We start from the raw sequence: 24,632 nt of genomic DNA, 5'->3' as shown, positions 1-24,632 counted from the left end.
CTCAAATTCCTGGTCCTGGTTCCTTGTGAACTTTACAGGAATTGCTTATCTAAAATAAAAATAGTACTTGGTAAGAACAATAAGATTTGTATATTTCAAAACCTTGGCCTATGCTAGCTCCTTCATTCTTGCCTTTAGCATCTAACTGAGTGAATCTTACAGTTTTAGAACTATTGCTTTCTAATGTGAAACAAATTTATTCTATTGTTTATTTGAATATCATGTTGAATTCTGATTAAATCTTTAAAATATGTCTCCTGGTAATAAAATATTGAGAATGTTCAAAGCATGGAACACTTACTGGATAACAGTTTATGTATGAATAATTAGTTCCAGTTTCATGACAGCTGAGTGACGTACAGCTGAATTCCATAGTGTAGTCTGAGGGTAGGGGATAAAGTTTAAATGCTTTTTTGAAGATTGTGTGCCCAAATAATAAGGGTAGAAGCTTGGTTGAGGATTCAAGCTTGTGTTTATCCCCAGAGCAGACTGAGGTGTTCACACTGCCTAACTAGACACTGCATTTAAGTTTCTGGCTTCTTTTCCTAGGCTTTTCAATGGTGTAAGTAGAGTGGGTCAGAGGAAAATGTAGGTCTCTCATATTAGCCTGAGCTCTAGGTATAGCTGCTGAGATGCTTGTCTCCATCTAAATGAGGAACCAGGAGAAAGATGTTTCTTAGCCTGTTTTCCTGAATTACACATGTAAAGTTATTTTTGCCACCATAGTTTAGCAGCATGATGGACAAGCTATAGGACAAGTGTTGTGAAACATAACATGCTTTCTAGGTGTAGTACGGTAACACTTCAAAATAAGCTGAAATTAACATCTTTGATCAGGATTTTTATGGTAACTCGGAGGCACCATGTACATTTTGGTGAAAATGTTGCATAATGTTTTGCTTACATACAGAAATCTGCACCTGGATTATCACTAAAGACATGGAGACCAAAATACACTTCAATGGTTCAGTTGTGCTTATTGCCCTTAATAGTGATCAAGTAGAGATTCAGTACTTAAAATAACCAATACTAAACTCGGAAGTATTTTGCAGCTTTAAGGAAATAGAAGAAGGGGTGGCTTCAAAATACATGCTTGTCAATACAGACTTGCCAGTTATTTTTGTCTTTGAGCCCTTTATCTTTCCTTTTCATAGCATTTTCAGGCAGGGTAGAGGGAAGGTTTGCTGTGGAGAATCATTCCTGGCAGAAGAAAACCAACCAAATAAATCTTTTAATCAATGAATTCCTAATGACTAGTATTTCACCTATAGCTTCTATATTCTTGTCTTTGCTTAAATTTTTTGTTCCTGTAGGTGGTATGCCCAGGAAAAGTGGAATCTGCTCAAAAATCCCTGTATATTTGAGAATCTATGGTGAATGTGCCTTTTATGAGAATAAAATCTTATATACAGTTATTTCCTCTCTCCTTCAGCGGACTTGAATATGATGCACAAGCAAAATGAAGATGCATATCGTAATCCAGAGGCAAGACTAAACCAAGATAAAAGGGCTGTTGTATCTGTTGACCTAAGTTTGGCCTCCTCAAGACCTGAGAACACAGAAGCGTCTACAAATAAAATAGCAGGTTTTTAAGAATACTCTATTACAGCTCTTAATTATTTATAGGTCTTATTGATCAGAATTCTCTAGTTTCTTCACTCCTTTCTAATAGTTCTATGATGGTGTTAGTGCTCTCTACCTGCACAGTCAGTATCATGCTTCTTTCCCAAACTTCTTTCTCGCTGTCACAGTATGCGCTGAAAAGGTATTTTCTTATCTATCTTGTCAGTAATGATAACTAATAACTGTTTTGGCACTGAACAGTCAGGATTGGAACATTAGTTTTCCAGATTCAATGTTAGCTAATAAAATCTTCATACATATTTGTTTTACTCTTAAATGACAGTAAAATACAACTGCTTAGTAAGAAAGAACATGGAATAAAAGGAGGAGGGGGGTCTGCAGATGTATGATGTTACAGGTTAAGGTGAAATTGATACAGTAACTAGGTTAACAAGTTCTCAAAAGTTACAGGTCAATTGGGGACATTAGCAGCCCTGTGCACAGCCTCTGAACTTTAGGGATTTTATTTTCCTATTCAAAAACTAGTGCAGCATTCTCTTAGTTTTGTGAGACATCTAAATGAGAGGGCTGTGGTACTCGAGACCTGTCCCTGGTCTGGGATGGGCAAAGGCCGGGATAAGTGGTGGTCCCCTCAAGTCAGCTTAGATGCTGCTTTTCTTTCTTCTGTCTGAACTGTTGCAATGTCTGTATAAAGAATTACATGCTACTTGGGGCATGGATCTACTTTGCATGATTGCAATCCAATGTCCTGACCACTGGCTGTATAATCAACTTACTTAGTTCCTTCTGACCTCCCCTCTAGTTCTTTTCTCCCTAATACAGTGTATATTTAACCATTGTGTACGAAGTGAAACAGGGAAGGCCAATAAAGTAATAATGCAGAATAGCAATGTCACACACACACACACACGCGTACACGCGCGCATGCACACGCACACACACCCCCCCTCCCCGGTTAGATCACTTACTTCAGGGTCAAGACATGGTGCAGATCAGTGATGGGAACTTTATGTTCTTGCACATTCCATTTGATTAGTCAGGCAGTAAAGTGGCTTTGTGTAGGTTTTGGTACTTTTAGTTAGTTGGGTTTTGTTTTGTTTTGTTTGGGTTTGTGTGGTCTTTTTTTGTACATGGCCCCATTAAAAGAGGAATTTGCAGGATAGTAGCTGGTACACAGTATGTTAATTCCTTGATATCTTCCATAGTAACTTGTCTGTCTTGTGTCCATGCCTTTTCAAATGGTATATAAACTTTATTCTGCTTTTCAGCATGGAATATATCGGTGTGAATTACATCCATCCTGAAAGAGCCACATGTAGATTTAGTTATCTTTTGGAAGGATTCAAAAAGTGATTCCATGTAAGGGAAAATAGTACTGACCTTGAAGTGTACTCGTTATGCAAGCACATGCTCCTAAGGTTAGGCTGTAGCAGTAAGCATGTGCATTCCTATAGGAGTAAGTGTTAGTTCTGCTTTCATCTGACTTGGGCTGGTACGTTACCATACGGGGAAATGTAAAGGGGGAACATGAGAAAAGCTACAGCTGTGTTCGTCTTGGCTCAGTGGAGCTATGGCTCTTGCACATCCATGAGGCACTGTCCTTTGGAGCAGACACGATACGGGGAACATGCTGTGTCAGCTGAAAAGTTAACATGACTTACTCTGCTTGTCCTTTACTTCCTTTCTTCTCTGCTTCCTGTAGGGTTCCTGTTCTGCAAAACCTGTTCTGTGTGGTATCTGAGTTAATCCTCCCATCTAGAGCTTTTGGGACTGTGTGGTTATGATGCAAACATAACTTAGTGCTAAGGGAGACCTGACACTTCAGACTTCATAGTATGGAAGGCACCTTTTACTGGCAGAAGTCAATTTTCTGACTGCTTATAATTTTATTTGCCAGTTTTCGGCTTTGTTTTTTGTAGCAGCTGTTGATATTTGACCTAAATATTTGTTAGGATGTTCCATTTTGGGAGAGTGAATAAACCAAAGCAACAGAACTATATGTTGTAAGTCAGAGTAATTGCAAGCAGTAAAGTTATGAAATGTTCAATCTTTGCTATTCTAATTAGCTTACAGGTAGCATTTTTAGATACTAAACTGCAGATTGGATGGTAGAATATATGACTTTTATAGGTGTTATTTTGTAAAAAGACAACTTGCTTGGATGTTATTAATTGAGCAGTTAAAACCTGACAGTATTCTAGGCAGACAACGTAAGAGATTGTAATCCCAGCTATTGTTTTAAGCTATAGCCTTGAATTATGGCTGTCATAAACTACCTTTTGAAATAAGTGTCTGAGATTGTTGCTTCTTTGCACTGGCTTGCCATCTTGTATTTGCTTTGATTTTTACGTGTGACTTCTCCCTCCCCCCCACTAGATTTTAAATTTGCACAGACCTCTCCTTTTGCTCGAGGTAATGTGTTCAATGAACCACCATCTTCGCAGCGTCTTAAGCAACAAGAGTCATACAAGAACTTCCTTCGTCTGCAGGTGAATGCACAAACCAGTTGCCATCTGGTTAAATATATTTTAAAATGAGGGATTACAGTCAAAGTAAACCATCACTGATGACTAAAGACCTTACTCAATCATAGCCAAATCTGTACAGAAGAGGTGTACTAAGAGCTATATGCTACTGAGTCTCTCAGAGTTTGCCTTACATAAGAAATGCTTACAAAAGTGATGCTATTAATAGCTGGTTTCATTAATCTAGATTCTGTCTTTTCTTCTCCTCCCCCCCCCCCCCCCCCCCCCCCCCCCGAGTACAGCTCTCTAAACTGTACAGTATTGAGTTCTCAAACTGCATACAGTACAACTTTGCATGCATAAAGAAACAAAGATGTTTGTTCTTGGAAGTCTGTATGATACAAATGCATGTTCAACAAAATGAAATGGTGATCAGTGAGGCAATAACAGTGTATTTACTGCTTGGTATATACAACGTGATTGTTCTTCTGCCAGCTTTTGTCTTCTGACCATAGTACTTTGCATGTCATCTTATGCTACAAGAATCAAATATCAAATCAATTAAATATCAAGGAAATCCTAGAAAATTTGAGAGTCATATGGTAGAAATGTCATTTGATGTGGATCTCCTTAAAAGAAAAGATCAAGGGTTTTTTTTTCCATGTATACTGCTGCCAAAATAGTAAAGAATGGGCAAATCTTTGGCTTCAGTAAGTCAGCACTGTGTCTAAATATATTATACTTGTGGAAAGGAAAAAGATAATTGCTATGAATTCTTTTGTTTTAGTTTCCCATCTTCCATTAGTTAGTTAGTGAAGAGAAGTGTTATTCCAGTACACCCAGAGCAGAGTAAGTGTTATAAAATGTTCAAGTTCTATTGGTAGCCTTTATAGTTAGTGTTCTTACTGGAGGATGATACTGTTAAAGAGGGAACAAAAAAAAAGTTGTAAAATATAATTTTACTTCAAAGGAATTCTGAAGCTGAAATGCTAAGGCTGAGCCTAGGTTTTTTTCGGTTCTTCCATGCAATCTCTGATTGCACAAACAGGTACTGAGTCATAGCAGATCATGATGGTAAATGTAGTTCATCATGATCTAAATGTAGTTCAGGCTGTTGCTGGCTATTGACAGTTGAATACTTCCTTGCTTTATTTTCTAGATTGAAGAGAAGAGACGTAGGGAAGAAGCAGAGCGAGAAAAACTTAGAATGGAAGAAGAAAAGGAAGAAAAACGACTAGCTGAAGAGAGGATGAGAATTCAAAAAGCATATGAAGATGAACAAGAGCAGCAAAGAAGGAAAGAGGAGGAGGTATAGTATTTTGATACCTTGACTTTTTTTCCATGCTAAACTAATCCTTCCTAACATTTGTCCTCTAGATTATGGAGGTAAACAGAGAAGTGTCCTGTGAATTGGTCTACATTAGCCAGAGGAGGGGTACAAAATTGTCAGTATTAACTAGCACATTCTTTTCACTCTTTATGGTATGCTACAGTCTAGAAGTACTGTTATTTCTTCTAAGAAAAATTGTATAGCTTTATTATAATAGATAGTGCTGCTCTCTTTTTTCTAAAGGGAATTGTTTGTGGAGCCAATAAAAAGCTTGGTCAAATTGGTGAATTAAAAAACCCCAACCAATCACAAACAGCCTTTTTTTTTTTTTTTTTTTTTCTTTGTTTGGGGTTTTTTGTTAAGACTCTTAAATCTAGTTTTCATAGAATTATTATTTTATTCTGAACATAGGCTTTACAAAATCTTCCTGTATAGCTTTTTTTGGATTGGCCAGGTTGTATCTTTGAGATAAGAATACTGCTTGTTTTGGAATAATGGCAAGCAAATGTAATTAATACTTTTCATGGAGGTAAACTTGTGATTTAATTCAAACCCAATAACTTTATTTATCAGGTTTGGTAAATTGAATGGATTTGCATAATTCTGAATGTCATAAATAATTGTAGGAAAAGGACACAAGGCAAAGGACACAAGGCCATCAGAGATGGGAAAACCTTTCAGTACTCTGTGGGATGATGAAATCAGGATGTAGGAATTAAAGATTTCTAAGACAGAACACTTAGCTTATATTCTAGATCCTCTTCCCTAGTATGAACAAGTTAGTTGGATGAGTCTTGTCTTCTGGATAACAGCTGGTCTGTTACAGAGTAGGAAGCTAACTCGTGATACTTCTTTTCACAGACACAAGACTAAAATTGCAACTGGATGATCATTTTCTCTGTGGGCTTGTGATAGCATGGTGCATGTTTGCAGTATGTTTTGTTTGAATTTTTGGAAATGACTCCTACAGTTTAGCCTTAACTGGCAGCAGATCTGGGGACACAAACTGGTGTTTATTGAAGTTATTAGGAATTTTGTTAAATGATGTTAGCAGAGCTGAGAGTGCAGACGTTTAATATTTGCGTGGCATCCACATTTTTAATTTGAACTTTCCAAGTCAGCCTAATGAAATATGCTTTTCATTTCATACTAATCGCATTGATGTGTAATTTGAACTTCACAAGGAAAATAAAAAGCAAAACTTTAATAATGTCGAGTCTTTTTTATGTACTAATAACGTTTATGTTGCAGCAAAGACGGAAGCATGAAGAAATAATGAGATTAGGTGAAGAGAGGCAAAAAGAGGCAGAAAGAAGAATAAAAGGAAAAGAAGAAAAGAAAGATGAACAACTTAAACAATATTTTGAGAAAGAAAAGAAGGAAGAGGAAAAGAAGGTGGTATGCTTCAGTGACTTTCTAAAATAAAAATGCTTCTTCCTAATTTTAAAAAGTAACTGCATTTTAAGGAAATTGCATGATTGCTTAGACCTGTACCTTCAGTGTTGTTTCCATCTTAGTTTATCAAGCTACAGAATGCTTAGACAGATACTTACAATACACACATGGAGAACAGCTGATGGAAAATCAGACATACTTCAGTGGTAGCTTATCTTGCTGATCAGATTTGCATTAAATAGTAAACCCAAGATAAGTAAGAGCAAGTTGCACTATAGTTGATTTTTATATCCGCTGTGAAGTGTCGTGGCCTGCTTTTGCTGAGATTCAATGCAAATAAAAATAAAGTTATGTAATTTAGAGGACTAAAGACTGCTCATCTTTAACAATGGTGGGTTTTGTAATTTCATGATTTTCCTTTGACCTGTATGATGTAAGTTGGCCATCACATAGAATTCTGATGGACAAAATCTAAGTAAAATATTAAATGTTTTCTCTTCTAGAAATTTCTACATGTCATTTCTCTAGAATGGACAGTTACAATGGATGTGTTTAGAGGAAAAAGAGATATGCATCTTAACAATAAACTTAAAAACCTACATTTTAGAAAAAAAATATTAAAATTACTATAGGTAGAAATTAAAATACTGTGAAATAATTTTTGCAATAATTTTATGTGGTTAAGAGTTGAAATAAAATTAAATACAGAAATTATGCTATTAAGATAAGATAAAGCATTTTTATGTCAAATGAAGAATATTAACAGAACTCTTCCAAAATAATACTTTATTCAGTATCTACAGGAATGTAGTTTTAATCTTGCTTTTCCTCCCTGCAGTTTTCAAGGCAGCCTTCTCCCATCGTTCCTGCCCTTCAGAAAAAATTAAAAGAAGAAAGAATTCCCTCTCCTGAGAGCCATATATCTTGCAATGCACAAGTATGATTTTTATAGTAAACATTTACTGATTTATTTAAGACAGTATAATGTATGAAATCCTACTTGGTTTTTAATGTTTGCCATTTATTATTGGAATACCACAAATAACTGGAGACAGTCTTTATATTATCCTGTCTTACAGCTCTGAAATTTAATATTCAATTGTATTCAAAGTATTGAAGAATTTTTTTTGGGGTGTGATACTTCTATTTGCTTTCTGCATGTACATTTTCTGTAGAGATCAGTATCTCATTTTTGAGTGTACAAACTCCATCCAGACCCTTACCCAGGGTCTAATGGCCTCAAGGTTTAGGATAAGAAAATTTGCATCTAATCTAGCAAATCATTGCATTCACGTAGAGAAGAACTTAGCTTGGGCATGAAGTTTAATGTTGATTTCTAGCTACAGACATTACTGTTTTATCGTAATTTTTTTGAAGGTATAAAAAGATTGTAACTCCTAATACACTTTGTTTTCTTTTTTGCATCACGAATGTGGTTATAGTCTCAAGATCACTCACTTCTTACTCACTTTCTCTCAATTTAATCTTCCCTGGGACTTTTTTTTTTTTAATAAAATAAATTTCTCCTGTGAAGAGTAGATTAAATAATTGTCTAAGATATTTGAATCTCAGACTATACTTCTGACTTTTTATTGGAAACGTTCTTTTTACCACCTGTCTCTATGAACAGGGCTAAATACTTCGAAAATGAACTTGCTGTGAAAATGGTAATTTGGCAAAATACTTCATAGTGCAGTTTCAGAAAATGTTTTAAGACTTTAAGCCTTCTTTAAAATTGTTTTCCCTACATATTAAGAATTCTCTGGAGGAGGATTTTTTCTGTCTTTGCAGAACTTGGTATAGCTTTGTCTAGATCTCTGAATAGTGCATTATAGGTATTATCAAAGTAATTTGGATTATACATTTAAAGATCAAATTTAATAAAACCTTAGGCATTAACAACCTGCAAGGTTACTATTCTGTCTTCTCGTAGTGGTGGTAGTTAATGTAAATTGGACATAAAATAAGGAAATAAAATGTGCTTATGTCTGCTATATTTTCTTCCTTCGACGTATTAACATTTCGTATTCATTATGATCACTAGGATCTTCCACAACCAAGGGTTCCTTCTCCACCTGTTCCTGCTAGAAGAAATGAGTTGCGTGCACTTGGTAGGTGTTGTCTCTATTGCAAGCTCACTTTCTATTACAATGTAGTTGTCCTCAGTAACTTCTCTTTCTTGCCTACAAAGGAATAGCCTTACAAAGTTTACATTTCTACATGGATGTTCTCTCTGTCTTAGTATTATCAGTGTATTCGTGTGGTGTATGAAATGCTATGATTCTTGTGTTTGTGTAATCCTTGTTTTAATTAACATTTCGTTATCTCTTTCTTTTTTTCCAACTTACATGTATGAGGTAGGCAGAAAAGTGTCTCTGACACTTTGTATTTTTAAAATATTTGTGTTAAATTCCAGAGGAAAGAAAGAATGTTTTAAATGAATTATCAGAGATGAGGAAACAGCTTCATAGTGAAGGGAGGCGACTGCAGGAACAGTTGCTAAATGTGGCCAGTGATGATGATGTACCAATTACACGGTAAGAATTTAATCTTCAGTTTTAAAAATTAGATTTTGCACAGGAAATCAAAGCTACTGTGTGTTAGCAACTAGTATTAGTTGGCTAACATACATAGATGAAGTAAAAATATAAAGATAGAACTTGTATATACAATTTTTTTTTTTCCTCTATTGTGTATGGAGTTTTTCCAAGAATCTTACTAAAGTTTAGTGTAAGAATGCCTGTACTGGTAAGATTGGAAGTTGCAATACTCTTGTGTTGGAGAATGGTCCAAAACAGATGTCTAAGGTGGATTTTTATCTTACTGCCTTTTTCCTAGGTCACAATTTGTGCCTGTAAACTGCAGTACTACTGCTGCTGAATATGCTTATGAATAGCATACTGCTGTGGAAGTACTTTCTTTTTGAAAATCATAACCTTTTTATGTATAAAAAGAATTTGGTTTACTTCCAAAATGTATTAGTTACTCATATCAATTAGTTGGAAAAGACTCATCAGATTATCAGTCTTAGTTCCACTCCATGAAGTATGAATGTTTTTTTTTAAGTAGGTTATCGTTTTTTGTAACACAACATGCCGTGTTACTACTTTCAGATTTGTTTTCCTGTTTTGATAGCTTTATTTATCGATATAAAATGTGAGCTTTATCAGTATTATATTTCCATCCAACTCATTAATATTATAGTGTTAAATTATATTCTGCTTTTTTTACAAACTTTTCAAGTGGGAGGAGAGAGAAGAATCCAAAGGACATATTTGAGATGGCCAGACGTAGGATACAGGCTCCAGTAAGGCGACCATCATCAAAGGTGGCACAAGATCCTGTCAATATACAAAATATCAGGGAATTTAATGAACTTAAATATAAAGGCAAGTAGATCTTCTTGTTATTGATTAAAAAACGTAGTGAAGCTTCTGTTTTTTTCCTCCATCTTCTGCGCCAACCAGGATTTAAAGATAGAAATGGGGCTTTTTTCAGCTACGGCCCATATACAACATACTCTGTGGACAGCATTTTGTATGTGTGTAGATCTTTTTGTGTAGCCGCTTCTACAAGTGCACACAGATTGTGGCATTGTAAAGCTGAGTTATCACTCAAGAGTTACTTCCTGAGCTTCTGGTCCTTGCTGCTTAAACTTCTTATGTGTTTAATGTTATGATGTTACTACAAGTAGGCTGAATTTTATTTTTTACCACCAGCAAATTATGATTCTGTGTAACTTTGTTTCTCCTTTATCAGAAAATACATTTTTTTATATTAACAAAAATAAAAATAGTAAAACTGTGAAATTGTTGCTGAAGTGGCTTATCCTTTTGGCCATTGTCTCCATTATTTTTATATTTTTAATGACTTTGCATCTGTAACTAGTTCTTAAAAAATGTTTTTCAGAAATGTTGGTTTAGGGAAAAATTTAAATTTCGTATCCTTACTCTAGATTCTGAAACACGTATGGGCTTGAGGCACATGTATCCTGATCCTCCAAAAGATGACCAGACTCTAGAGATTCAGCAGCAGGCACTCTTGAGGGAGCAGCAGAAGAAACTTAACAGAATGAGAATCAGGAGAGAAATAGAAGGTAAGGAATGAACGGTCCGAGATAACATCAATGATTTTTTAATTTGTTTTGTATTTGATAAGAATTAAAAAACACCAGCTGTACTTTTACTTCTTTCAAGTCCAATGTCAGCGCTGCAGTACAAAACAGTAAAACACTGGAACGCTGAAATTGTCATAATGTAAAGCATAAAAAAAAAATAATCAACTAGTGCTTCATACTTTAGAAAAATGCAAGAGAAGATTAGTTTCTTAAAAAAACCTACAGAACAGTAAAACACTTCAGCTGATTTGTGATAAAAGTGTTAGCAGCTAGGTTCCTTGTGGCATTTTTTCAGTTCTCACTGAGGAAGTAGATGGCTTTGAACTGTGCATTTTAACCAGTGTGTGTGTCTTCATCTTGATCTGTTTAATGGAATAGGTTTCTTCTATTTCCATAGTCTTGGGTTGGCTATTTCAAAGTTTCAAAAATCTGTATCTGTAAATAGGCTTTGCTTTAGGAAGTACATTGTAAGATATCATAACTACTTTGAGGTTCCAGAATGAAAATGTTGCTTGTATCACTTAATAGAGATAATCTTAATACAGTAAAACATTTTGGCTGCATATTGCAGAGGCAGTGAAAAGTAAATGCAATGCCCCTTTTTTGCATGCTGCACTTAATTCCACATGTAATGTTCCTTCAGATAGCTTTTATGAACAGTTGTGAAAGAGCAATATCCTGTTACTTTAGATGCAATGTAAAAATATCATGAGAGTTGCTTCAGCCTTTCTAAGTTACAGTTGCACCTATACAAATGAACTCAATTTTGAGTGCAAGATGCAAATTTCTCAACAACGTGTTTGTCTCCATAATTCAGACTGGCCTAATTAAATTTTTGAAGAGAAAGTAACTTTATTTCTGTGGTGGGTTAGCCCTGGCTAGCAGCCAAACTCCCATCCAGCCGCTTGCTCATGTCCCCTCACTTGTGGCCCTTGGTGAGATGGTAGGGGCAATGGGAAGAATAAAGCTTGTTGGCTGAAGTACAGCCAGGGAGATTGCTTACCGATTGCTGTTGTGGGAAAAACAGACTTGACTTGGGTAAAATTAACCTAATTATTGTCAATTCAGATATTTAATTACTGATTTTGAGTAGTGGGAAACAAAAAGACATCAAACCCACACCTTTTCTGCCTCCTTCTCTGTGCCCAGTGTCACTCCTCTACTCCTGACACCTCTGCTTTGCTTCCTTGGTACCACACCAGGTTACGCTCAGTCCCTTCGATGATACAGTGAGCAGCGTCAGGCCAGGCGGTAATTCCCCCTGGCAGAATTACAGTCAGTACACAGTGGTTTCTCTCTGCTGCTCCTGTCTTCTTGCACCTTTCAGTCTGCTCTACCATGGTCTCTTCCAGAGGCTGCAGGGGAGTCTCTGCTCCAGCACATGGAGCACCTCCTTCCCCTCCTTCTCCGACCTTGGCGTCTGCGGGGCTGCTTCTCATACTTTGGCCACTCTCCTCACTGCCATGCTTCATTTTTCCCTTTCTTACTATGTTTTCACAGAGGCACTACAAGCTTGGCTGATGGGCTCAGCTGTGTCCTGTGGAGGGTCTGCTGCGGTGCTGGCTGTGCTTGGCACAGTGCAGCTCCTGACATCTCACAGCGGCCACCCCTGCAACCCCTTCTTGCCACAGACACCCAGCACAATTTCAGATTGCTCAGACCTTCTTTAGCCTTAGAGATGAGGTGAAAGTTTGACATAAAAAACCCCAAATGCATTTGAAAGGAAAATAGTTACACCTTGCCATACGGCTTTACATAAACTGAATGCCTCTTCTTACCGCTGGTTGTGCTTTGAGGCTCGTTTGTATTGCCTGTTAATAGACCCATATGTGAGTACGATTAATAAAATCGATACCAAGGTGTGAAGGGTGACAGTTAACTTGCAGGTGTTTTGTTTGGTACCCTGATGAGCGTTAAAGATTATTCCTATTCCATCTTGGACAGATGTGCTGGTGTTGAAGCGATGTGTGCAATATTTCTTATGGATAACATCGTAGTTGCAAACAAGTGTGTCTGTACCACTTTCTGTGTTAATTACAAGTTGCTGAGTATCATTTAGTGTCTAAGTGGAATGTATAGGGTTGTCTTCAGTCTTCCCCTTTGTGAGATCGACTGAAATAGTGAAAAATAATTGACTGGCTTCAACTGAGATTTATGGGGTTTGGTTTTGTTTTTCCATTGTTAGGATATTTTTCAATAAGTCAGCCTGAGAATGTTTTAATTTCATGTTGTCTGGAGAAGAACCTCTGCCACCTAGAAAGCAAATTTGCCTTTTTCATTAATTTTTAAGGACAAGCAGTCATTTTAGATGTGTCCCAATGCTAAATGGATAATGCAGGCTTACATGGCGACAACCTGAAGAGGCATTTCCTTGGACAACGTAGATTGGTTGGTAGGCAAGCAGCCGATTTTTAAAATGACTTTCCACTGATGCTCATAGAGGATTTTTGAGGAGCTTTTCCTCGCTGTTTCTTTCTCCTACTGCTTTATAACATCATTTAACTTTATAGTCTGTCACTGTGTATTAAGCAGGAGAATTAATTAGTTGCCATGTATCTCTCTATTTCCAGTTTATTTTCCTTAGAGACAAGTTTATCATCTTCCTCTCACTGAAAATAGATGAGTGGTTTTATTGTCTGATTTAAGGCAGAGTGAAAGATGAATTAAAGCAATAAGCGTTTTTGTACTGTAGGCGAAAGGCTCACCTGTTTTCCCACACTATATATGTGTTCTTTCCCTTACATGTTTTATATGCTGTTTCCCTCTCATAAGCTTTTTCTTTCTTTTTTTTTTCTCTTCTCTTTATGTAAAAGATGACTAATAGTGGAACTATAGCCTGAGAAATTAATGATTTATTAAAGGTCCTGAATTTTTTTAATGCTTGCTGTGTCCCTATAAATAAGGCGATCTTTTGCAGACTTTTGGATGACTTGTTATTTTGGAGGATAGGAGGGAAAGGCACAGGAGCAGGTTTGCTGTTGATCCACTGCAGCGATAGGCTCTGCTTTTTGGGAAGGGGCTGATCGTCAGTCCAGGAGGAGTGACAGCCCGTGTGCTGTGGTTTTTGATGCTAGACAAGATCAGCTACACGCTGAATAAGTTTGCTAGACAGTTTTTATGTCTTGCATCTCTATCTTATTAAATATTTTATTTGAAGACTTAAACCCTCGGTTTTGCTGCTTTGTCTTTCCAGCCTGCGTGGGGTCATTGGTAGCTTAACTTTCAGGAGGGGGTTCTCTGTGCTCTCCAGAGTTGACGGTTTTATGCTTAGACAAGTACTTTCCTCTGAAATTATTGCTGTCTAGTTAAACCTCTCGACATCTCTTTGAAAGCTGCAAACGCAGTGCGCTCAGCATGTTGAGTGTACCTTCACTCTTGGGGCTTTCTGCTGTCTCCTGCTCTGATTATTGCACCCTGACAGAAACGAAGAGAACAGATTTCATCTAACACAGTTGTTGTGACACTGCTCCCTTCTTGCTAGTCAAATTGGTTGTTGAGATGCCCCGCCTAGGGAAGAACATCATTAGTCTTGAGTTCTGTTGATACAAATATGACTGTTTAGCTACACAAGCATACCTATTCCTGGCAAGCAGATGCTTGGAATATAGAATAAATACCTTTTTAGTATCTATGAGTTTTTACAAATGTTTAGTTTCACTACATATTAATGAGACTCCTGACTCCCTTGGTCTAGTTCTTGATAGATAAAAAAAATGGCAAAAAAAAGTGGGGTCAGGAAATAATGGCTCAGGTGATCCTTAATTATGGAAGAAATAATTCCGTTTTGGCGCTCTGATTTCTGAAATTTGGTACAGCTTTTTTCTACTTGGTTCACGGCAAATTTAAACAAAAATTGATAAATTAGAGAGATTATTGGGGGTTTTTTTGTGTCCTAGCTGTGAAGTTCAGATGAAATTTAATATAATTAATTATTGACAATAATATAGTTCTAGTGTGAAAAGTATGTCTGCTCTTTGGGAGGAACTGATGAATGCAGCCTTAAGAAAGGTCTGCACATACTCAGTGTTCTTAGAAATATACTACCATGTTCTGTTTGATTTCTCTGACTCTACTTAAATGGACATAAGGAAACTGAAATAAACATTGCATTCAAATGTTTTAAAAATATTAGTTACAATGTGTGTAATTTTAAAGAAGTAATACATAAGTCTTAATTTTTGTAATAATATGCTAATAGAACTTTTAATATGTTTTAGTATTAACTTTATATGTCAGTGCTATTTTTTTGTCCCTTGTCTATGTGGCTTTTATTGATGAAGATGATTTTGCTTCTGGCAGTAACCCACAAACCATGGGACTGGTAAGAATAAAAGTTTTTGTTTTACTTTGCTGTTTTCAAATGTGAGGAAATACTGTCTCACAGACTTGGAGAAAGGAATTAACGCTTAAATAGCAAGACAGCAAGTTTATTTACTTCTCTTGCTTGTCAATACAATGAGTAATGGCTTCTTTAAACTTGACATAAAAGTTGTTTATCTTCATATCTATAAATAGTTTGATTCTTTTATTCCCTTCTTTTTATGTCCATTGGTACTTATTTTATATTCATATGATGATAGATTGCTACTAGTGGTGGAAATTAGTAGAAAAAGCCAAGCCAGAAGCAGTTGCTCTGAATTCAGGTGACTTAAGTGATGCACATGACAGTCAATAATTAGATCCATTGTCTCAAATGTATTTATTGATGTATTTATTGATGGAAATGTTTGTGGTAACACCAATTGCCACAACAGTTGCCATGTGTAGGTGATTTTAGCAAATAGGATTACTACAGGAAAGTAAAACCCCCCTAATGCATAAAGGGAACATGAGTTATTTAAAAATATATAGCTTTTTTTATAGCCATAAAGTAAGCAATAGTACAGAACCTTTGTAGAGCTGCTGTTTGCTTTGCAGAAGTTTGGTAATTAGTGTACACTAATTATAATTTGGCTCCAGAAAGATACTGAGGCATCTGAATTTGCATGTCTTCTGTTTCACTTCTGTAGTTCAGGAGTGAGTCTCATCAGTCCTTGAAAAATACACCGTTGGAATCGGATAGCACTTTTATCAGTGAGTTTATACTTCCCCTTAATGATGTTATGAGTGTACAAACATGTCATTTAATCTAAGGATGTATCTCTAAAAAGACTACTACTGTTTTAAAAGTTGCAGTGGGTGTAGCTATGGTGATTGTTGTAAAGTATTAGAAAATTATGCCTCTGAATTTAAATGCAGATCTTTATGGAGTCGTACTGCAACAAATTTGTGTAGGTCACACCTAAAATTATTGATGCTGCTCACTCGCCTTATACCACTTCACATCTTTTCATGAGAAGGCGTCTTTCTGTGCTCATTGTGCTCTGACTGGGATGTTAGCCTTGTCAAGGAGGTTTTTCTGACATCTTCCCAGCTTTGGATAAAGAAAAGCTAGTATTTGTTCAGCTAGTTTGTAACAAGGGTAGAATATGCAACGCTCTCCTATTGTTCTGCAGCAAATAACACAATTTATTAGCAATCACAGCTTACAATTAGGAGCTGTCCATAGTGAAAAACAAAAGTGTTGAGCAGCTAGGGATTCTTTTCACTTTTATTCTTTCATTTTACAAGTGTGCTTGATTTTAAGTATGATTATAAGGGTATAAAATAGTGATTCTAAATTGCTCACTTTTCTGCTGTTCACATTCGTTTCACTTCATTTCACATAACTTGTAAATGTTCTTGTTTCTTAATCATCTGAAATAGAATGATTTTTAGTTTTCTTAAGATTTTTGTATAGAGGTCTATGTCTCGCATTGTCTTACATCTCTTTGTTCAACCTTTATATGCATGTAGGTAAAAGTGCTGTTTCAGATGTGTTTTGTTTCCAGGCACTAGAAATAAAAAGGCCAGAATATATCTTCTCTTTTTTAAAAAAACCAACCAGCTCAGGCCTCTAGGTGTTATATTCCATTAGCGGGCATTACAGAACCTTGAAATTCTCTTCAATCATCTATGGGAAATCATCTTACAAGGTTTTATTCTTTGCTGTAAGGGAGATGCAGTAGATCCCTGCACGTGCTTTTTAATGAAACTAGGTATGTTTCTATATACCGATGATTTTTGCCTCTGGCTTTGGTCAAAAGGCAAGTTTTTCATTTGAAGTGTATTCAAACTTACTCTGTTAACGTGCAAGTCCCGGAGTACAGGATAGAACCTGGCACGGGGAAGGGCACAGGACGGGGCATTCAGGCTCGTTCAGTGCATTTGGTACTGTCGGTAGTCTGCAATACCATCTTCTACAGGTTAGGAAATACTAACCGAGCAGAGGACTAATCACGCCACCACCAAAACATTCAGCAGATCCTACTGACCTGTATGACAGCGTGGTCGATAATGTGAATAATCCAACAATGTTTGTCATATTTAATGACATTCAGGCATATCCTGAATACCTTATTACTTTCAGAAAACAGAATATTCTTTATAGACTGTATGTGTTAATTACAGTCCTAATTTGTTAGTTACTGACTAATTTGTTAGTTACAGTCCAAATGATGAAAGGATGCTTTAGGAGAGTCCATCAGTCTAGAATCTGGCCAAATATCCTGTCTCTAACAGCAGCCAGAAGAGGCGCATAGGGAAGAACATAAGGTGCCGGGCAGACATGCAGCAGCACTGCGGAGTACTCTGCCAGCCTCCAGCGCCTTGTGGCACGGAGGCTTCCTGAGTCGAATGCTGTGTGTTTGCATTTAATAAGTCTTGATGAGCTGGGTCTTTAACACATCTCTCACGAATCGGGATCGGCATTTCTGAATCTCTGTTTACCATCAGCGGTATTGTGTTTCTAGATTTCCACTCAATGTATTCTGTGAATGATCTCCTTTCGTCTGCTCTGAATCTGCCACCAGTGTGATGAGGTGCTCCTTGGTTTTGTTCAGCACTTTCACAAGGTTCATGATATTTATAGTTCTTTCTCTATTTCCTTCTTATCCCCATCCAGCTGATTCTTGCAGCTTAGTGAGATGATGGAGTTAACTCATGATACTACTCATCCCCTTTTCTTTTTCTTTTTTCCCCGGATCGTTTATGACAATGGTGAAAAACATGTTCCCCAATACTGAGCTGTAGGCACGAACTAAAACTTTGTTACTCTTTACATTGTTTGGGCTTTATAAATGGCTATTAACATTCTGAATATGAATCTAGTGACTTCCATCCTTGAAATGAAAAATAAAAGCTCTCATTATCTATGGGCTCCCTTCTCTGTGAATTGTGCTGCTCACATTGTCTGAGGGTGTCTTGTGAAATACTTGTGGTGTATTGTAACAATGTTTTTAATTTCATAAGTAGAGCATAACACTGCCCTCTGTTTTGTTCTGTTTGTGGGGGTTCTTTGACATGGGTTTAAAATCTCACTCAATTTTGTAATAATGTCAGCATTACAAATGGATTTGTCTTTATCCCCTAGAACTCAGAAATTCGAGGCAATTAGGAATAAAGACTTTTTTTTTTCCTCACTTGAAACACTAGAATTCCTTAGTGTTAATGCAGCGATTTGAAAGCATGTCTGTGTAGCAGTATCTGAGTGACAGATGCTTAAAGAACAAGTAGCATCTTGCACTGATGAAACACTAAAGGTACAAATAAATTATTCTTTAGCTTGTACTTTGTTGTGATAAATTCACAACAATTTTTTGTATTCTGAGTAATAGCACTATTTTGAATATAATGAAGTTCAACTGATCTTGTTACTAGGATTCTGATACGTGGATTGTTAGCCATATACCATTTGAAAATTACACTTTTATTTTTTAGATTTATTTTTTTTACTTTAAACATTTGTGATGAGAACATGAGAAACCGATGAAACTGGGGGAGGGAAAATAGGAGAGGGGAATAAAATTTTTATTTCTGAGGAAAAACCAACTGGCAACATGAAAGGATTTTTAAAAACCCTTTCGTTTCTCTTAACTTTTTTGATATCAATCAAATTTATTTTTCAAACCAAAGTATTTAAGTTTTCAACCACAATTATTGTTTGTTACATTTAATATTTCATTTTAAGATCTTTAGAAACTCATAAATGATACAAAATATATCATTAAATTATATTTTCAAATTGCTAGGAAATGAAAAAACTTATTTCCACAGTTGTGATTTGTTTTTAGTGTCATACTACCTAATTTCAGACAAATGCTGCAGAATAGTTCAGTACTCTGTGTGTGTGTGTGTATATATATATTTACACACATTTATCTTTTTTTTTTTTTTTTTTTAACTTACTGTCATACTAGAGTAAGAGCCTTTCCAAAAGGTGACTTTGTTGGCACACAGAGTAATTGGTGGTAATGGATTCTGTACTGGTTTTGTTAAGCTGAGTCCTTTCTTTTTCTGGGAGGCTCTGTTCTTGGAGGTGGCAGAGGGACTGAACTAGAAAACAGCCCACTGTCTAGATCAAGCAGTGGCAAAGGCATAAACCAGCCCCTCACTATGATCAGAAATTTATTTAGTTATTTATTTTTCTATAAACAAGATTCTAACACTTTATTACATTAAAAGCCTAAGATGCCTAAGGATATGTGATTAAGGCATTGATTATATTATCATGTTCCATGTAACATTATCATTCCATTTAATGTTCAATATTCCATGTAACATATTTGCATACATAATTTATGACATGATTGTATCTTTCTATGTCTTCAATTTGCCCAGTGTTCTCTCTTTCAAGTACTCATTTGAGTACTCGTTTTCTTGAAAGGACTAGATAGAAACAAGATATGGTGAAGTCAGGTAGGTGGTGGATATGCAGGATGTGAAATGCCTTGTTCTCTACGTAAGAGAAATCTGTTTGTTATCTCAAAATATTCCTTGCCTTTGCTTGAAGTTCATCCCTTGCTGCTGTTGTGGTACCTTGTTCTTTTGTCTGCATCTGGGTTATCACTGGCTTCATGCAAGGTGTCCTAATTAATACATTCCTTTGATTCCTGTGATTAAATAAAGTACAATATATTGTCTCATTTCAAAACATAAACAAGTTTGAACACTCTAGTATTTTGATTTCTTTGAAACTGATTTCACCTGTTTTTCCAGGGGTTAATGGGGAAGCATTTACTGACTTGGGAGAAGTGAATTTATCACCACAGCTTCCACCTTCAGCAAGGCAGAGAAGACGAATAAAGCAGCAAGCTTTGGAGTGTGCTGTATGTATGATAACTGGATTGGCTTAAGTACGAAGGTGGGCCACAGATCTAATGTCAGACAGTTCCTGTGGCTCCTTAGTGGTTAGATGATACAGATACTGAGAGTGTACATGTACGTAGCTATTTGCCCATTTAAAAAGGATGCTGTTTAACTGATGGATTTGTGCATTTTTGGATTTTCTGCAGGAGGATGTTCCACCCAGCCAGACACCATGGCTGCAGCCTGACAGCTTTTCTTTGCACTCGAACATCAGCCTTGATGCCGATCAGTTGAAAGGCAAGAACGAAGAACGATTGCACAGACTGACTGAGCTCCAGCAGAAATCTGCTTGTTTAGGTATGCTCTGTCTAGCAGAGATGATGCGGTGAATACTAAGTAATTAATTAAAGGAACAAATATTAACAGAATGCCTGTAGTTGGAACAGTGAGCAACTGGCTTAAACACAGGAATTATTTATAGGGCTCCGTAGCTGGGGCAAGAGGTTCCCCAGCAAACTTAAACATAGCTTTTCTGAGTAAGTTGAGAGGAAGGTAGTAGAAAAAGATCCCCTAATTCCTGTCTGATCAGCCACTCATACTTGTCCTGTCTCTACCACATGTAATACTGCGCTGTGCCAGTGCTAGCAGTAAGATGTGGGTATCCAGCTGCACGTCTGAAAATGTAGTGCAAAGAAATGGAACTCCCAGCAGATTAATGTTGATGGGGTCCCTGTGTGAGTTCATCGGCATACCTAGGAATCGGCTGTCTGTGGTCTGACCAGGGTGAAGGTATGCCAAAAAACTGTGTATAAAGTACTTCAGTTCCTAGTTAGTTTGGATTTTCTGTTGCTTTGTTAACACAAATGGTCATTCAATATTTGAGGTTGATATTGATACCTCTTTCAGTATACACGCGCTTGAATTTATTAGCTGTGTCTTGTGACCATATCGTACATCGAACTCTGGGAGTTACCTTAGAGCTTCTCTGTAGGCTGCCTGCCTGCCTGATGTAGATCCACTTTGTGTATGAGGTATTAATTATGGCCACCATTAATGGCCTTTAATTTCTCACACGGATTATGACCCAGTTAATACACTTTGTGCTATTGATTCTTTCATATGAGTCTGAAGTCTCCCTTTTTGTAGGAGGCGGTTGCTATGCTGTCTAGGCAATTACAGTATCAGTATCCTTCTTACAAACTTAATGAGAATACAGATGCTGACAGTTTTTCTGAATCTGTTGCTATGGGTACTCTTACAAGACTTCATCCTTTCTTTGGTGTTTGTTTTAGCCGTTTAACTGTGGGGTTTTTTTAAGTCACTAAAAAACCCACAACCAAACCCGTTCATATTAATTTATTCTATAATCTAAACAAATGCTTTACTAGTTTTACTCCACCCAAACATCTTTGCGATGTGAACTTCTTTTACTACTTCTCTGCCCTTGTTCCATCTCACCTCTTTTGTAATTTTACCTCATATCATGTGAGCTACACTTTTTGTTTGCCGTCTGTTTGTTATGTTCTGCAGGGCTTCAGCCTTTAGATATCTAATTTTTACGTATCTGTGTGTGTATATATATTTATGTGTCTGTCTGTAGCTTGTTCTTTGGAACACATGGGGACCGTCACTCATCCTTGGCATATGTGCCACTTGGGGTCGTTAGGGCTGCACTGCTGCCTGCACTCCTGTTCCTTCCTTGTACTTTGTGACGTTACCAAAAAAAAAAAAAAAAGAAAAAAAAAAAAGAAGAAAAAAAAGGCGAAGCCAAGTGTTTTTCAGTCCTGTTCCCTAGCAGTTTGATAGAACCCTTGTGGCATCCTCTTGCTTTCCTAACAGCTAGGACTGTTATTTGTCCTCCACCCTCAGAGACACTGCTGGGAGAAAGCAACTCTGTCAAATATGTATCTAAGGAACTCTTAACTGGTTATCTTTCTTTTAAATTTACAGGCTTTGATAAATTTTAAAGAGCTGATCCTGTTGGTGTGGTAAGGAGGATTTATTCACAGTAGTTCACTTTGCTTTATGGCACTGATGTAGGAATCCTAAAGCCACCCTAGACTTGTTTTAATTGGAAAGTTAGTGCATGTTGGATCCAGGCCGCCTCTGTTTTCACCCATCCAAAAAAGCCCGCATTCCCGTCAACATAGACTTGGTGAGTAGTTTGGATGATGAAGTCCTTGCAAGCCAGCAGTTGCTTTCTCCAGTGGGCAATGCACGCATGTTCCTAACTGTGTAAAACGGGAGCAGACTCAGTACAGAAGAGAATCTGCGCAGCTTTGAGCACATTAGATACGTGGCTGGAGACCCTGCTGTATGTAAGAGAAGTTGCCTAAATCGCTTGAGACTTTTTAGGCGTTCCTCTGTGCCTTTAAGTAAAGGAATGCTGGAGCCTGGCGAGTGCAGGCTCACCCAAGATGAACACCAATATCCGCTCCAGGGAGCTGAAAGTGTGTGTTCTCATCTAGGAGCAGGTGAGCGGGAATCAGTGTTTAGCGGGAGTCCAGACGCCACTGAATTTCTAAATCAGTATTTCATGCAAAGGAAAGAGATCTGCTTATCCCCAGCCTCCAGATGCAAACTGAATTATCAAGTGGCAACTCCAAAGAAAATTCTTCAGAAGTAGCCTAATTAAGAACAGTTTGTTTTTTTATGGAATAGGCAAAGAGTTGAAATCCGTGACGGAGCAAGTTTTGCACTGTAGCTGATCTGCTGTGCTTTCCAAAAGCAGCACCAGATGAGTCTGATGCAGCGACGTGCACTATGGTCTTACCTCTGACCGCTGGAAAATCCAAGGGCTTTGTCTTTGAAGGGAGTCATAGTTTAACTCAGGGAAGTGCAGCCTTCTGGCCTCGAAGTACAGGGTTTTGCTTGTCTCTAAACAAGTACATTACCTTATTTCTATTATTTCTAAATAGAGTCTCTTAGAAAAGCCAGCAAAGAGAAAATTAATTTTCTTTAGGTATTATTTTTCCTGCCATGTACTGTTGTTAACCCCACCATAACTCGTGTGTAAGCACTGCGGGTTCTAACCCCCAGGAGAGTTCATGTGACCCAGGATTTATGAGACAGAGGTTTGCTCTGCCAGCTTTATACCAGCCTCAAGCAAAGGAGGTGACAGGCCCTGCCGGGGGCCGGGGGGGGAGGTCTGTTTACATTTTCAGTGTTGCAGAAGCGTGAGAAGGCTTGGAGGATGATCACATCGCTGTCTGTATGATGTGACAAGAACTAGCAGATTCACTGCCAAGTTCTTTTTGAACAAAAAGAATTCAGCGTTGTGTTTTAGAACCTGCATCTTGCCTTAGGCACGAAGAGGAAAACTGAGCCTTCGCTCCCAGTGTCTGTGGGATTGGGCGGTTTCTGTCCTTCCCTCCAGGTCTGTGCACCTGGCTGCTGCTTCTGCAGGACCTGGGGCCTCGCACCCATGCTTAAAGCATCAACTTTAAAGTTTTCATGAGAAGCTTCAGAGAAGCTTTTGTTCAAAATACAATTTTTAAAAGTTGTCATTTTATTCCAGAACAAACCCCTGAAGTTTGGAAAAATGATCCAAATACTTAAAATTACATGACACATATGAATTGGTTGAATGAAATATTGCATCACTAAATAATAGACAATTCTGTTATGTTTTACTGGAATTAGTATGTTTCTGCAAAAATTGTTGGATTTTTTTTAAATCCAGTCTTCCAACATTTTTCTGCCTAGCTTAAAAAAACCCCAGCAAACCAGAACCACCTCACTTACATGACTCAGCTTTAGCAAGGAAAGCATTGCAATTTTCAGTCATAGGTTTGGGGGTTATTTTTTTTGTTTATATAGGTAAAAATTAAATGTTGTGAATCCAAAGAACAAACAGCACAAAGAAATGATACAGTTGTATTTGTTTATCAAACAACATAATTATCTGTTTATATATATATATATAAATAAATATAATCTACACTAAACATTTTATCAGGTATGTATGATTGCTGACTGAATTGAAACAATAGCAGAGTTCAGCATGAGAGTGACCCCAAGTTCAAAGGCAAGGCCGTTCCATTCTGGTTTGTTGGGTTTTTTTCATTAGTTTGTTTTGGTGTGGTTTGGTTTGTTTCTGGCAGATGACGATTTACCCGGTGCACATTTCAGGACAACATTGTGCTGAGGTTACTAGCTATGCCGGGCTGTGATGTACAGACTTGCTCGCATTTGCACTGTTCGCATGTTGAAATAATTCTTCCCAAGTTCTCTCCTGAGTAAGAGACTGTCTGTGTAAGAGTGCTTAGCCGTAACACTGTAATTTAATAACCTTATTTTTACACGCGTTTCCTATGTATATATGCACTGACAGATTTGACTTCTCCCTGTAATGAGAGGCTTTGGGAAAGCAAGAACCTTCTGCCACGTCCATCCATGTTTCCTGTATTGCCCTCTTACTGGTCTGGCAGGGGGAGGGGCTGTTGGCATTAGACATCAAAGACTTGGAGTCTTTAGCTGTTGACTCGAGATGGGCCCAGTTCCCCAGAACATAAAAGATTTGTGTGAAGTAGTAATTTAAAAGCATTTTATGCATTTATTGCAGACAAAGAAGCCT

At 37.2% G+C, this 24,632-nt stretch overlaps 1 protein-coding gene across 10 annotated transcripts in view; it reads left to right on the top strand.

Annotated features, from left to right (window-relative positions):
* The window catches only part of CSPP1 (centrosome and spindle pole associated protein 1), a 63,934-nt gene that overhangs the window by 38,400 nt on the left and 902 nt on the right, over positions 1-24,632 (top strand). For 8 of the 10 annotated variants that reach the window (XM_037379136.1, XM_037379137.1, XM_037379144.1 and 5 more), the window contains 13 exons: positions 1,433-1,585; positions 3,961-4,073; positions 5,209-5,358; positions 6,631-6,777; positions 7,613-7,711; positions 8,819-8,885; positions 9,191-9,311; positions 10,018-10,163; positions 10,730-10,870; positions 15,172-15,212; positions 15,901-15,964; positions 19,967-20,076; positions 20,263-20,413. In XM_037379136.1, the coding sequence (XP_037235033.1) occupies positions 1,433-1,585; positions 3,961-4,073; positions 5,209-5,358; positions 6,631-6,777; positions 7,613-7,711; positions 8,819-8,885; positions 9,191-9,311; positions 10,018-10,163; positions 10,730-10,870; positions 15,172-15,212; positions 15,901-15,964; positions 19,967-20,076; positions 20,263-20,413 (1,503 nt within the window). Of the gene's footprint in view, positions 1-1,432; positions 1,586-3,960; positions 4,074-5,208; positions 5,359-6,630; positions 6,778-7,612; positions 7,712-8,818; positions 8,886-9,190; positions 9,312-10,017; positions 10,164-10,729; positions 10,871-15,171; positions 15,213-15,900; positions 15,965-19,966; positions 20,077-20,262; positions 20,414-21,656; positions 23,937-24,632 lie in introns of those variants that run through there. The other 2 variants (XM_037379139.1, XM_037379138.1) reach the window with 2 other exon arrangements.

This window comes from Falco rusticolus, chromosome 3 (assembly GCF_015220075.1).
Source record: "Falco rusticolus isolate bFalRus1 chromosome 3, bFalRus1.pri, whole genome shotgun sequence".
Lineage (NCBI taxonomy): Eukaryota > Metazoa > Chordata > Aves > Falconiformes > Falconidae > Falco > Falco rusticolus.
This window is presented reverse-complemented; position numbering and strand designations above follow the sequence as displayed.